The sequence below is a fragment of the Hemicordylus capensis genome, chromosome 1, assembly GCF_027244095.1.
Source record: "Hemicordylus capensis ecotype Gifberg chromosome 1, rHemCap1.1.pri, whole genome shotgun sequence".
Taxonomy (NCBI): domain Eukaryota; kingdom Metazoa; phylum Chordata; class Lepidosauria; order Squamata; family Cordylidae; genus Hemicordylus; species Hemicordylus capensis.
In genome coordinates this window covers 280,610,370-280,622,909 of record NC_069657.1, presented here as the reverse complement: position 1 = coordinate 280,622,909, position 12,540 = coordinate 280,610,370, and the positions used below count along the sequence as shown (strand labels likewise).

The 12,540-nt window shown below is 43.0% G+C and overlaps 1 protein-coding gene across 2 annotated transcripts in view; it reads right to left on the bottom strand.

Annotated features, from left to right (window-relative positions):
- NOL10 (nucleolar protein 10) overlaps positions 1 to 12,540 on the bottom strand; it is a 60,832-nt gene that overhangs the window by 44,664 nt on the left and 3,628 nt on the right. The window contains exons 2-10 of one of the 2 annotated variants that reach the window (XM_053285650.1): positions 11,816 to 11,861; positions 9,765 to 9,863; positions 7,292 to 7,369; positions 5,664 to 5,701; positions 4,394 to 4,530; positions 3,520 to 3,585; positions 2,861 to 2,921; positions 347 to 432; positions 109 to 187 (exon numbers count right to left, since the gene is read on the bottom strand). In XM_053285650.1, coding sequence (XP_053141625.1) covers positions 109 to 187; positions 347 to 432; positions 2,861 to 2,921; positions 3,520 to 3,585; positions 4,394 to 4,530; positions 5,664 to 5,701; positions 7,292 to 7,369; positions 9,765 to 9,863; positions 11,816 to 11,861 — 690 coding nt within the window. Of the gene's footprint in view, positions 1 to 108; positions 188 to 346; positions 433 to 2,860; positions 2,922 to 3,519; positions 3,586 to 4,393; positions 4,531 to 5,663; positions 5,702 to 7,291; positions 7,370 to 9,764; positions 9,864 to 11,815; positions 11,862 to 12,540 lie in introns of those variants that run through there. The other variant, XM_053285651.1, reaches the window with a different exon arrangement.

Here is a 12,540-nt window from a genome sequence, read left to right as displayed (position 1 = left end):
ACTCAACATTAACATCAAGCAAGCATTCTTAACAAAAGCCCTTGTAAGCTCTACGGCACTGAGATCTTATTCAGGATGTGTAGCAAGTGAGAAGACAACATTAACTACCTGCCCTGTAGATGTTCCAACAGCCATGTTCAAAGTTCCATCAAATTTCAGCGCTGAAATAGATGGCAGGCCATCTATCCTGAAAGAATTTTAAGTATATTTCACTCTTGTGCAATGTTATACATGATCAACTCTAATGTGTATCATCAACTACAGTTTGCAGCTGATGTGTGGCAAATTATCAAACACAACACAAAATGCTAATAGATAAATAAAGCAAGCAGCTATCACTCCATACTCCTTATCAGCTGTCACACTGCTTAGGGCGCAGTCCAAGACCCCAACTCGATTCCTTGTCCTAGGATCCCAGCATTCCACTTTCCCCTGAGAAACACAAAGAAAACATGATTCAGTGCTCTCATATCATTCCACTTCTAATCTAATAACTGACTCACTTTCCATCAAACCATACTGATAGAGCTTTCAATGGTATATCAGAGCCAGAGGAGATATATTCCTACATTTTCAATTTTCTTCTGCTTTTCAATGTGTTCCAATCTTGATCCTTTGAGTGAGCATTTCCTAGTAGTATCCAGACAGCAGGGGGGATTCAGCAGCTGTAGCCGGAGCCCACCTTCTGCAGGATGTGAAGCAACTATATTCCATGCCTTGCCTGGGAGAGAGTTGTAGGAAGAGTCAAAGTTGCTGTTTCTTCAACCATTGTTCAAAGTAACATGGTGGTTCCTGCTAAAATTAGTTGCTAACCAGAAACATAGCTTGGCAGCAAACCAGTGTCCTACACTGTGGATGCTACAATTATGCCATGTATTGTGGGTGAGCTTTCTTCCACAAGAAAGCAGGCTTACATGTGCAGAAACGGCGGTGAAATTGTTTCACAGCTTGGCAAGAGTAGGCCTATTTTCTTCTCTTTTTAGTACATTGCCTCAACTGCCCTGTATTCTCAGTTGCTTCACAGAACCCCAACAGCATCTTATTGTTAAAGAACATCAGACTGCTTTTTGACCTCCTACAAAGGGATTTTTTTCCCTGTTGATGTACCCAATATCTAAACATCCAAATCCAGTATCTTCTCTATATATAATTCTCTAAGGCGTACACGTGGCTAATCCTGTGTGTGGCAGCTCTCGCGAAAGTTCGCAAGCAGAAGCACCATGATGATTGGGCAGTGGAGATTCCGTATGCAGATAGAGAGGCAGAGCCTGTGAGAACAGAAGCACCACAGTGATTGGGCAGTGTGGATTCCATATGCAGACAGGGAGGAGATGCCTGTGGCACCGTGGTGATTGGGCAGTGGTGATTTCATATGCAGACAGGAAGGAGGAGCCTGTGATGGTTAGGTCAGTTGGAATGCAACTGTTACTAGTTGGAAGATGTTCTTGAATGTAGAGGAGAGGAATATATATACACAATTATACAAATGTGTGTATATATAAAGGATAGTGGGCAGGGGTCTGCGAAGAGAGGGGCTATGAGGGAGGAAAGAGCCCCTTCAGAAGGAGGCTGCCGCCGTTGTGTGAATTAGATGAGGAAAGAATATGAATAAGATCTGTTAACTCAGGAAGGGAGAGAGGGGGAGAGAGAAAGAAAAAAGAAGAAAGGGGAAGAAAGACAGAGGAGAAGAGCAAGTGGAGGAAAGAAAGAGAGAAAAAGAAGGGAGGGGAAGAGAGAAAGAAGGAAGGGCGAGGGATGGACCTGAGCCTATCAGCGACCTGAGGGGAACAAGCGGCCATGGCAGCGCCTATTGAGAGCAAGGAAGGGCCAAATCAACCACTGCTGCTGTTTGGGGCTACTAAGGCCATTGACGGAGGGAGGCAGGCAGGGAAGGGATGGGCCTGGGCCTGTCAGCAGCCTGAGAGGAATGAGCAGCCATGGCAGTGGCAAGCAAGGGCCCAGTCAACCACTGCTGCTCCTGTGGGGAGAAGCAGGAGCGGGGCTCAGGTGAGGAGGTCACTGGGGATAGGGGGCTGCAGCTTGGCCAATAGGCACCAGCAACGCTGCAGCCATGACCAAGAGGGGTGAGGGGGATGGAGTGAAGGGATGGAGGAGTGATCAAGGGGGGTGAGGGGGATGGAAGCAACAGGACAGAGGAGGAGCAGGAGTGTTGCTCAGGTGAGGAGGGTTCTGGCACGGAGTGAGGGGAGCAATCAAGTACTAGTGCGCAGATGCTCTGTATGGGTTAAGCTAGTACAAAATATAGTTTGTATTATTTGTCCCACCAAGTATTCCTGAAGTGTTTTGTAGGAACTGTCATAAACATATATTCCACTGTGGCCTAGTTCAAACATAATAAGAAACCATGGTTTCTCGCTACATGAACAAGGCTCTGTGATCCGCAGGCTCATGTGTTCTGCCTTCCACCTCTTTCATGCACAAAGGAGAAGAAAATTTATTTTCACTTTGAAGTAACCCACAGTTTCATGTTGCATCCAAACTAGGGAACTGTGGTTTACTTCAAACCATGGTTAGGGAACAACAAATCAGAAACTGATGCCATGGTTTGATCCTGGTTTGTTCTTCCAAACTGCAGCTCTCAAGTTTGGATGTAATGCAGAACTGCAAGTTCTCTTAAATCAGATGCAAAAACTTTCCTTCCCCTTCTCTTGTATGAGAGAGAGGTCATGAGCCCTTAGCTTGCAAAGAATATTTCAAGTAGCAGGAAACCATGGTTTCCTGTTATGTCTGAACCAAGACTGTAATTCTGATATACTTTTTATAATTTGAATGCCTCCAGCAAGGAAAATAAATAAACAAATAAAACACAACGGTTTTCTCAGGAAGGTGAAATATTTACCTCAACTGTCCCAGTTGCAAATAAGCCATGTGCAGAGTTTATGTCACAGACATGATTCTCCCTAGAAAAGAAAACACATAATTAATGACTGACAGAGGGAGAAAATATTAAGAAATAAGCTTGTGAAATCTGTGAAAACCATTAAAATCAATCCAGTCTTACAGGAAAGGAAGAATGAGTGCAATTTGAGATGTAGTTTTTCTTGGCTCTTTTTACAGAAAAATCATAGGTATCCATGTTGGTCCATTGGGGGAAAAACCAAAAGCTAAAATAGGGTAATATCAACTAAAAATATCACAAAGGATTGAGCAAGCTGATCACTATGTTTTAGATCCAATGTAAAATATGTACCATAACTATCTAAATATAAAATAAGGAACTCCTCATTATGACAGAGACAGAAGTCTAATGATTTTCCAGTTTTACCGACCTTATACTGTGTGCTTGGTTCCTCCTAAAATATCTTCTTGTTAGACTAACTTAATGAGTGACACATGAGAATTTTTGCTGTATTATATTCCAATATATTAATCAGAGCAAACACCACTGATTTACAATGTAATCTGCAATGCATCTGTATGGTTCACAATCACAAAAAACATCCATTTGGCTCCCCCTGCTGGAAACCTGTTGTGCATGTAGTAAACTGCAATACTTACGAAGCATCTGTCTGCAGGGAGTTCAGGTACCTTCCTTGTTCCAGATTTAGCCTATACACTTCAGAGCTACAACAACAAAAATCTATATTTACTCATTTCCTTTTTTTTGAGCCATCCAAGTAAGCACAAGATCACATAACTTCTGTGTAAATAATAACCAACAGTCCTCCCCTGCAATGTGCAAGAGCAGGACAATGTTGGGTGTGTTTCTAGAATCCAGTCTCCATTCATACAGGGCAATGGTGAGGCCCAACATCTAATGAGTGCATTCCCTAGAACACTCAGAATCCTTTGCAACACAGATAACTTTTGTGGCAAACAATGCAGTGTTTTCTCAGAAGGCAAGTCTGCATGAGAAGGATTTCTTGAAGGCAAAAAGTTTAAAAACCACAACTCCAGGGCAAAAGTTTTCAAAAGATGCATCATGACCCAGTACAGGGTCACAGCATTTTAAGCACTGGATTTCTTGCTAATCAAAATTCGTTATGATCTCTCAAATACTATCCATAATATTTTTAAAGTAACATTAAATATTGTGGATAGTATTTGAGAGATTCAGATACATGACTAAGCTTGTGACCAGTAAGACTGCTAAATTTAAGCTTAGGTACTACCTGTACATTTCCACTCACTGCTGTAGAGACACAAGCAGCAAAAAACAATCAATAAGGTCTAGCATGGATGGACTACACTACTGTGACTTTACAAGCATTACTTATTCTTTTGGGCCAAGGGAGTAAGTGATTGCCTTCAACTGCGTTGCGAGAAAAGTTGTTTGAAATCTGTTGACAACTCAATAATAATTATCTGCAGTACACTCATTATAAGCATCAAGCAACACATAAGCACAACAAATCTCAGTCCATCATAATACCTTGCTCCTACAAAATACAGGTCACAGGATGGATAATGATATGAGAAATCTCTGCCAAACTTTGGTATTCTTGTCCGGTAATAACGGCCATGTTGTGAGTGAAATTCCACATATCTGTCACACTGTAAGAAAACTATCTGAAAAATACAAAGCATAGGAATGACAGTTTGTTGGGTGTGTGTGTGGGGGGGGGGAAGCGTCATTTTCTCCCCCCGCCTAATCCTTAAAGTGGAAGGGTTATTTTAGAGACATAGTCCAAAACAAACAGAATTAACTGTTTCAAGTAAAGTAATGGTAGCTCTATCATGCAAGATTTAACAACTACGTAACATCTGCTTCCAAAACTTCAAAAGGAGGGATGTCTTCTCCCAATACTCATGTACCATTACAAGAATGGTATTTGGGTATCTATATAAAAAGATGATGTACCAATCTATATATATAATTCTCTAAGGCATACCCATGGCTAATCCCATGTGTGGCAGCAATCACGAGGGTTCGCGAACGAGAGGAGGGGGAGAGGAAAGCAATGGCAGCAGGGAACATAAGGCCAACGGACAGGCCAGTGAATGCGCGGGCTGGGAAAGAAAGCAGTGGCTGGCCGGGCAGGCAGCCAGAGAGAAAAAACAATGGAAGAGGAGGGGGGAGGGCTGAGAATGAAGGGCCAAGAACAAGGGAGGCGGGCTGAGAAAGAGGGAGAACTAGAGGTGCAGATGCTCTGTGCCCGGGCCAGTTAGCATAAACTATTTTGGCAGCAGTTCAGAAAAACTTCACCCCACTTTTACATGGTAGAAAAACACCACAGAATATACATCTATGACATAGTTTTAGTTGGTGGTGCCAAGAAATTCACTAAGGATGTCCAAAAATTATTACTAGCAATGGCATATTTGCTCCCATGGAGGCTACACCTGCATGTCATCAACACTGACTATTTCGCATTGCGGTTAAGGGCATGAGCAACGGAAGGTTTAAATCTCAGTTCATGGCTCCCATAGTTAGCGCCCAGCATCAGCTCTCCAGGTGTCTTATGAAGGACAGCTTGCTACTTAAGCAGCCAAGTTCGGATTTTCAAGAAACATGAAAGACATTCAATAAAACAAACAGAAGATAATCAACATGCTTTCCTTTCAAGTTTCTGTTTTAAAACGGGGGGGGGGAGGGAGGTTAAATTGCACACTTCCTAAAGGAATGAGATTTTAACAATCCTGACATACAACATTTACTACTGCTCCAAGTAAATCATTTCAATTTTTTCAAAAAGGCATACCTTTGAGTAATCATCTGATAAAATATCAAATGTAACCACTGTGGAGATAAAAAGCAGCTCATGATTTAGGTGTCAGTCAAACATTCACCATTAAATAACATTACAAATCCTCCGATGTCAAGTTCAATTACATAATATTCCTGTCTGTCTGATCCAAAGCCTAAGACAGAGAGAGTGCCAAGATGAGCACCAGCACTAGCCCAACTCTGTGAAAGCAGCTGCTGCTTTTGGTTCATGCCACTGCCATCCGGAAATGAAAACCCAAGCAAGGGGGCACTGATCAATCCCTGCCTCCTCCAACACTTAAGGAAAGGTGGCGGGCGGTGGGGGGGGGGGGGGGGAAGGAGATTAAGTGCACAGCCTAGCACATGTAGAGTCACTTACAGTTCCTGTTCTCAAACAACACAGACAGGGGCGTAACGAGGCTGGAGTGGGCCCAGAGACAAAATTTTAAAATGGGCCCCTCGCTGATACACACACACTCACTTCACATGTGACTTGCCTCTGGGGGGCCCCTCGAGGCGTGGGGGCGCCCAGGCAGCCGCCTCCCCTTGCCTAATGGTAGTTACGCCCCTGAACACAGAACTTGCAACAGTGCTCACTCAGCCAGCTTGGCTTATCACTCAGGACTTCCCTCAAGTAAGTAACAAAATACAAGCCTATATAGTAGCGCATCATTTTGCCAAGGACTCCTATAGCTAGAAGATTATACAAGAAAAAACCTCAGGCCTATCTCAAATGTGCATTTTTTTTTAGTGGATACATACATAACTTTTTGTCACTTATCTGAATTTTGCATGCTACCCTCTCATTTACAAAATGATCACAATCCAAAGAACTGGCTGGAAAGATCTATGCATAAGCTTCTTATCCCTATCTATCACACCACAAACTGCTTTCTGAAAAACATTCAGAGTTAGTTCAAAAGCACCTTGACATGCAACACAAAAATAATGCTGCTGGAATGGTTTCAGCGCTATTTTCTAAGGCTGCCACTGAGTTAAGAAAGCTTGAAGATCAAACAAGTAATTAACTGATTAAATCTGCAAAGGTTTGCATGAGATAAAAGCCAATGTTTTTAAAGGGGAGAAAGCATGCTTTGTTTTTAAATAGTTAGGAACTCATGTATTGTGACAGGGATCTTCTTAGGAGGCATTCCCTGTTCTGTCCCTATAGGAGAGAATGTCCACACACACACACACACACACACACACACCGCAAATGGCACTTGCAATCTGCAGTTTTTGCAATTATTAGTATTAAAAATGAATTTTTAAAAAGTTCATCTATTAATAGGGACCAGCTTTTTAGTCAAAGGTGTATAAATCAGATAATCTATATTATAAATGTGTACACCCCATTTATTAAAAAAGCAGTAGATAGAACTTAAAATATATCATGCATACAGTATAACCAATTAATTGACTCAAATACTGCAGCTCTGCTATTTTCCACTTCAATATATATTCCAAAGGAAGGGAAAATTGAACTCTCTATTCTAGGTAAGGGGATGCACAGAGTGAGAATTTTTCTATCCCAGATAGCTACATTCATTCTGCTAATATAACTCCATCTGCCTCACTAACATGCAGTTTATATTAATTTGTAGCATAATTCATTTTACTAACCTTCAGCATCTAAACATCTTTCAAACTTCATGGATAACTGATAGGTATCAAAACATCTGACCCGTGGCTTATACGTTCCTATAAGACATAATATTACAGCTGATGTAACCATAATTGAGCAACAAAGGAGATAAAATGCAGCATTTGAGAGCAGAAAATAGTGGGCGTTCAGAAAAGAATCCAATTGTGTGCCTAATTACATGTATTTAGCTCATTCATAACATTGGGCCTAATCAAACATAATGAGTTTCACAGAGTTGTGTTTGCACAACAGGGCTTCCTCCTCTCCTACCACAGTGCTAAGAAAAAGTGAGGAATGAGGGACCCTCTGGAACACTGAGGGGTGTACCACAGGGGGTGCAATTTGAGGGAGGGATTGGTGGCAACAGGACACCATCTCCTGCTTGAACAGAAGTGCCTTCCGTTCATACAAGAAGCTCTCTGAATTTTACCCAATGTTTATAGATCAATCAATGCCTACAGCATTTTAGATCAACAGTAATGTTGTGCAGCCATACCACGGAAGTCAGACTATTTCCATTCCTACCAGTTTTTAAAAAAGATCTTAACATGTAAATATTATCCAACTCATTGTAAAAACCAATTTCTATAACTAGACAATAAGGTCATTCTCACGACTAGCTCTACACAGGGAGGACTGCCCTAGCCTGGGTCGAGCTGGTCGTGAAAAGTGCCAGGATCCATCCCAATCCCAGCGCTCCTTGACCGGGTAGCACAGGTTTTTTACCTGGGTTAAAAGTGATGTAGGAGGGCATGAATGCGCGCCCTCCTGCCCCACTCCCCGGTCATGAGGGTGACCAGGCTGCTGGCAGCCATTTTGTCCACAGAGGCTGGGGGAAAGAGCGACACAGGCCTATGATGCTCCACAAGCAGCGCGGTGCATTGTGGGATTCCTGGAGGCTGGGTGTCTTTCCCCTGGCCTCTGCATTGGTGCACTGCTCACTGCAGCGCCGACTGTGAGGGCGTATGAGCAGCAGCACATGCATATATCCAGCACTGGACGGGGGGAGAAGGTAGGTAAGATCCTGCCTTACCCCCAGCCCTCCCCAACCCCAGATATGATGGTTATGAGAGCAACCTTAACATAGCACAACAAGTGAACCTCAGCCAAGTCCTGGTTCAGTGCTAATTTCTTACCAATATAAGTGCAATTAAGCTTTGCTGTATCCCACTGATGTGACTCAAGAATGCCTAAGTATGCACTGAACAACACTTAATCAAGTTAAAGTGGCATACTCTGCAGATTAAAGAACAAACAAAATGGAGCATTTATTCCCAAGAGTCAAGGTAACAGACTAGCATTTCAAACGACCTGGTAGCTATACAGGAGCAAAAGCATGCTTTCATGTGCTTACCCTTGGCCGGATGGGAAATAATATGCATTTGGGTACTGAAGGTGTGATTCCCCAACCTGGCTGTGAATGTGTGGCTCTTGGAACAATCAGCTGTTTGAGAAGGCGAGTTGGATTTAGCTCACACATTCCACTTCTAAAAAGCTGGTTGGCATGATTTTGCTAAAAGGGCCATGTGCGCACACAGCTGGATTGGGCCAGGAAGACTTATTTATTATTATTATTATTTATTTATTTGATTTCTATACCGCCCTTCCAAAAATGGCTCAGGGCGGTTTACACAGAGAAATAATAAATAAACTAGCTGACCCCGCACAGAGCATCTCTGTACTAGTTGGGACCAAACTGCTTTTAAAACTGTTTTTTAAACTTTTAAACTTGCCGTTTGCTCTCCACGCCACCAACCTTCAGGGCCTGCTTGCTCTCCCCCTCCAACTTTCAGCCCCTTGGCTCTTCCCCCAAGCCTGCTGCCCCATTCTCCTCCCCCCCCCACCAGCCTCGGGTTCTCCTCCCTACCCGCCGCCACTTGCCTTTTCTCCAGGGCCAGGCCAGGGCCCACCACTGCCTCCTCACCAGGCTGGGTGGGCCAGGCCGTCCCGCTGCTGCCTCCGCTTCCTCCTGAGGCCAGCGGAGCTTTGCCCACCAGCCACCCGCCTCCCCGTGGCCAGGCCAGGAGCCACTGCCGCCTCCTCACTCTGGCAGCAAGGCGGGCCAGGCCGTTCCACCTCTGCTTCCTCCTCAGGTGGAACATCTGTGCCCCTAGTTCTCCCTGTCTCCCCCACCACCCCTGCCGTCACCGTCACCTCATCCCACTGGCCATCCTCCTCCTCAGGCCAGCAGGGCTTTGGCCTCCAGCCAACCTTGTCCTCCCTCCCCGCCATTTTCGCCTGCCCACCATCCTCCTCGTCCTCACCCCACCCCACCGGCTGGCTCCTCTGCCAGGGCCCACCGCCACCTCTTCCTCACCCCGCCAGCCACACTTCCTCAAAAATGCCTCTGGTGTAAGATGTAATGTTTTACGATTGAAGGCAGACATGTTTACAAACCAAACTTTAAAAACAGAAAGAAGTCTAAGAGGACATGGCTGTTTGCATACTTACCAGTTGCCATAACATATTGCCCATCTCGTGACACTTTGATTTTCATGCCAACAGTGGGCATGTCAAAATCTTGGATAAGTTCAATTCTTCTGCGGATATCTTTAAACACAAAAGACAACCAAACTTAATTGACTAGGATTGCTTAGCCAATACAGCATGGTAATATGGTTTTTATGGCAAAAATACCACAGGTTTTTTAAAAAAGGAGTTCTTTGCCACTTTAAATATGCTTAAAGTTTAGCATAAGCAGCATGGTGTCCAGACTTTGAGTGGATGGACCAGAACAGGTCCATATAATTATACATTGCTAATCAACAGAAACTGCAACAGATTAAAAAATAATAGAACAGAAGTCTTCTCTCATGTCATTAGTTACAGCATTTAAACTGTAAATTGTTACTTCATTTAGCATGTAATTTGCAGTAACACTGATGTAATTATAGGGCACACTGGATTTCAGCAATGAAAGCAGGTTCTGAATCATTCCCTGCATAGCACTCCATTTCTTTTCTTTTCTTTTCTTTTCAGAGAGTGATAGATTATAACCATTACATACCCCTAGATTAAGTCACCTGGTTCCATGCTTATGTGGGCTGTAGCCCACATTTTTATACTGCACGTATTGCTTTTGTATGTAAATAGAAAACTTTACATATAGAAAACAAACAGAATATCATGTTGACGCTATAAGGGGTTTTGCCCCCCTTTTAATAGCAATAGCACTTACATTTATATACCGCTCTATAGCTGGAAGCTCTCTAAGCGGTTTACAATGATTTAGCATATTGCCCCCCAACATTCTGGGTACTCATTTTACTGACCTCGGAAGGATGGAAGGCTGAGTCAACCTTGAGCCCCTGGTCAGGATCGAACTTGCAACCTTCTGGTTACAGGGCGGCAGTTTTACCACTGCACCACCAGGGGCTCAGTTACCACCACCAGTTACCTCAGTTACCCACCAGGGGCTCAGTTTTAAGATGGTTGTTGAATTATATTTGATAAAGGCTGCAATCCTAATCATACATACCTGGGAGTAAGCCTTACTGAAACCAATAGAACTTATTTCGGGGTAGGTATATACAGGATTCCACTGAAAATTACTAACTTAATAGTTAAGAGCACAGCCAGTAAGGATGTGCACGAACCAGTCCTTTTACAGACCGCCAAACCGGTTCGGATGTCCAGCATTCAAGCCGGTTCAGAGGTGGTGGGATTTATTTAAGGGACAGGGAGGGTCTCTTACCTCCCCCACTGCATTTCCCCCACCAGCACTCTCCCCAAAATCGCTGGCGCGAGGCTGCAGCATACCTTCTTGCAGCCCAACACCAGCAATTTTGGGGAGAGCGCCAGCGGGGGAGGTGAGAGCACCGTCCCTGTCCCTTAAAGAAACACACACCCCCGCCACCTCCCAGGAGTGCACAAACCAGTTCATGCACATCCCTAACAGCCAGTGTTACACACCTCTAAAGTGCCATTGATTTCAAGGGGAAAGAATTGAAGCATGTGTGCAATGCCTCCACTGAAACTTTGAAAGTTGACATTAGTAAACTGCACTAGTGTTCTTTCTAATTTTTTTCATCTGTGTGCAGAATGAGTTTTGTTCTGGGCAGAAAGATCAAGGCAGTGTGCATGCACATACATTCAGAGTGAGATTTTCCTGATTCAACATGAGTGGGATCTAAAATTGACTGAGCAAACATTAAAAAAAATGTGTGAGCGCATGCACATGTGCACGCCTTAAGAGGGAACACTGAACAGCATCAGTTACTTGAAGCCATAGAATAAAAATTCATACAGTTTGAACCTGAAAGTTTTCAAGCCCCTAAAAAGTTCACAAGAAGAGTAATTCCTGGAAAAACAGCAACCTCTCAAGCCATGTTACATTATTACATACATACATACAGCAGCAGCTAGAACTGCAGTCTATAGGTTGCAGAAGCATGGCCTTAAGCCTTAAACTTAAGGCACCATGAGATTTTTTTCTGCAAGCAGAAATGAAACTTGTGCTAATATTGCTATGCACTTCCCACTGTACAATGAGCTTAACTTACCAACATCTTTCTTTTGTAGTGCTCTCTTCTTTCTGTCAGAAAGCCACTGAAACAACAACAAATTATTACAGTTGCAATGGAAAAAAAACACAGTGGTGCTGCTGTACAAACAACAAAACAAGACTGAAAAACTGGATTTATGAAATATGTTGAAACTGATCAGAGAATGTTCACTCTTTATAGCCCATTGTATTGCAGTGCAGACCAATATAAACTTTTCATTCCAGGAGTCCAGACCTGTCATTAAGCACACATGTGTACTGAGCAACAGTCAGTTGCCAAAACAAACCAGGAGCAGATTAGAAAATTAAGGAGGTATGCAAGCGACTATCATAGTGTGTTTGTTTTTAGCATAGTGTTTCTGTTTTGAAAATACGAATAAGAAAAAGAACACAAATTGCCATAAAAACCACAAAGCAAAGAAAAGAGGAAATCATCTCACTGATCCTAATCCACAGAAATCCTATAGTTGAATATAACACATAAGAAGGATAACTATTTAAAAACAGATAAGCATACAAAAACCCCAACTTGAAAATGAAAACTGTAACATTAGAGAATAAGAAGCAGCAGCATTTGTTTACATTTCTGTACTACCCTTTGTCAGCAGATAGTGACAGAAGAATAGATCCTAGAAGAATTACTTACAGGTGAAACTCGGAAAATTAGAATATCGTGCAAAAGTCCATTAATTTCAGTAATTCAAATTAAAAGGTGAAACTGAT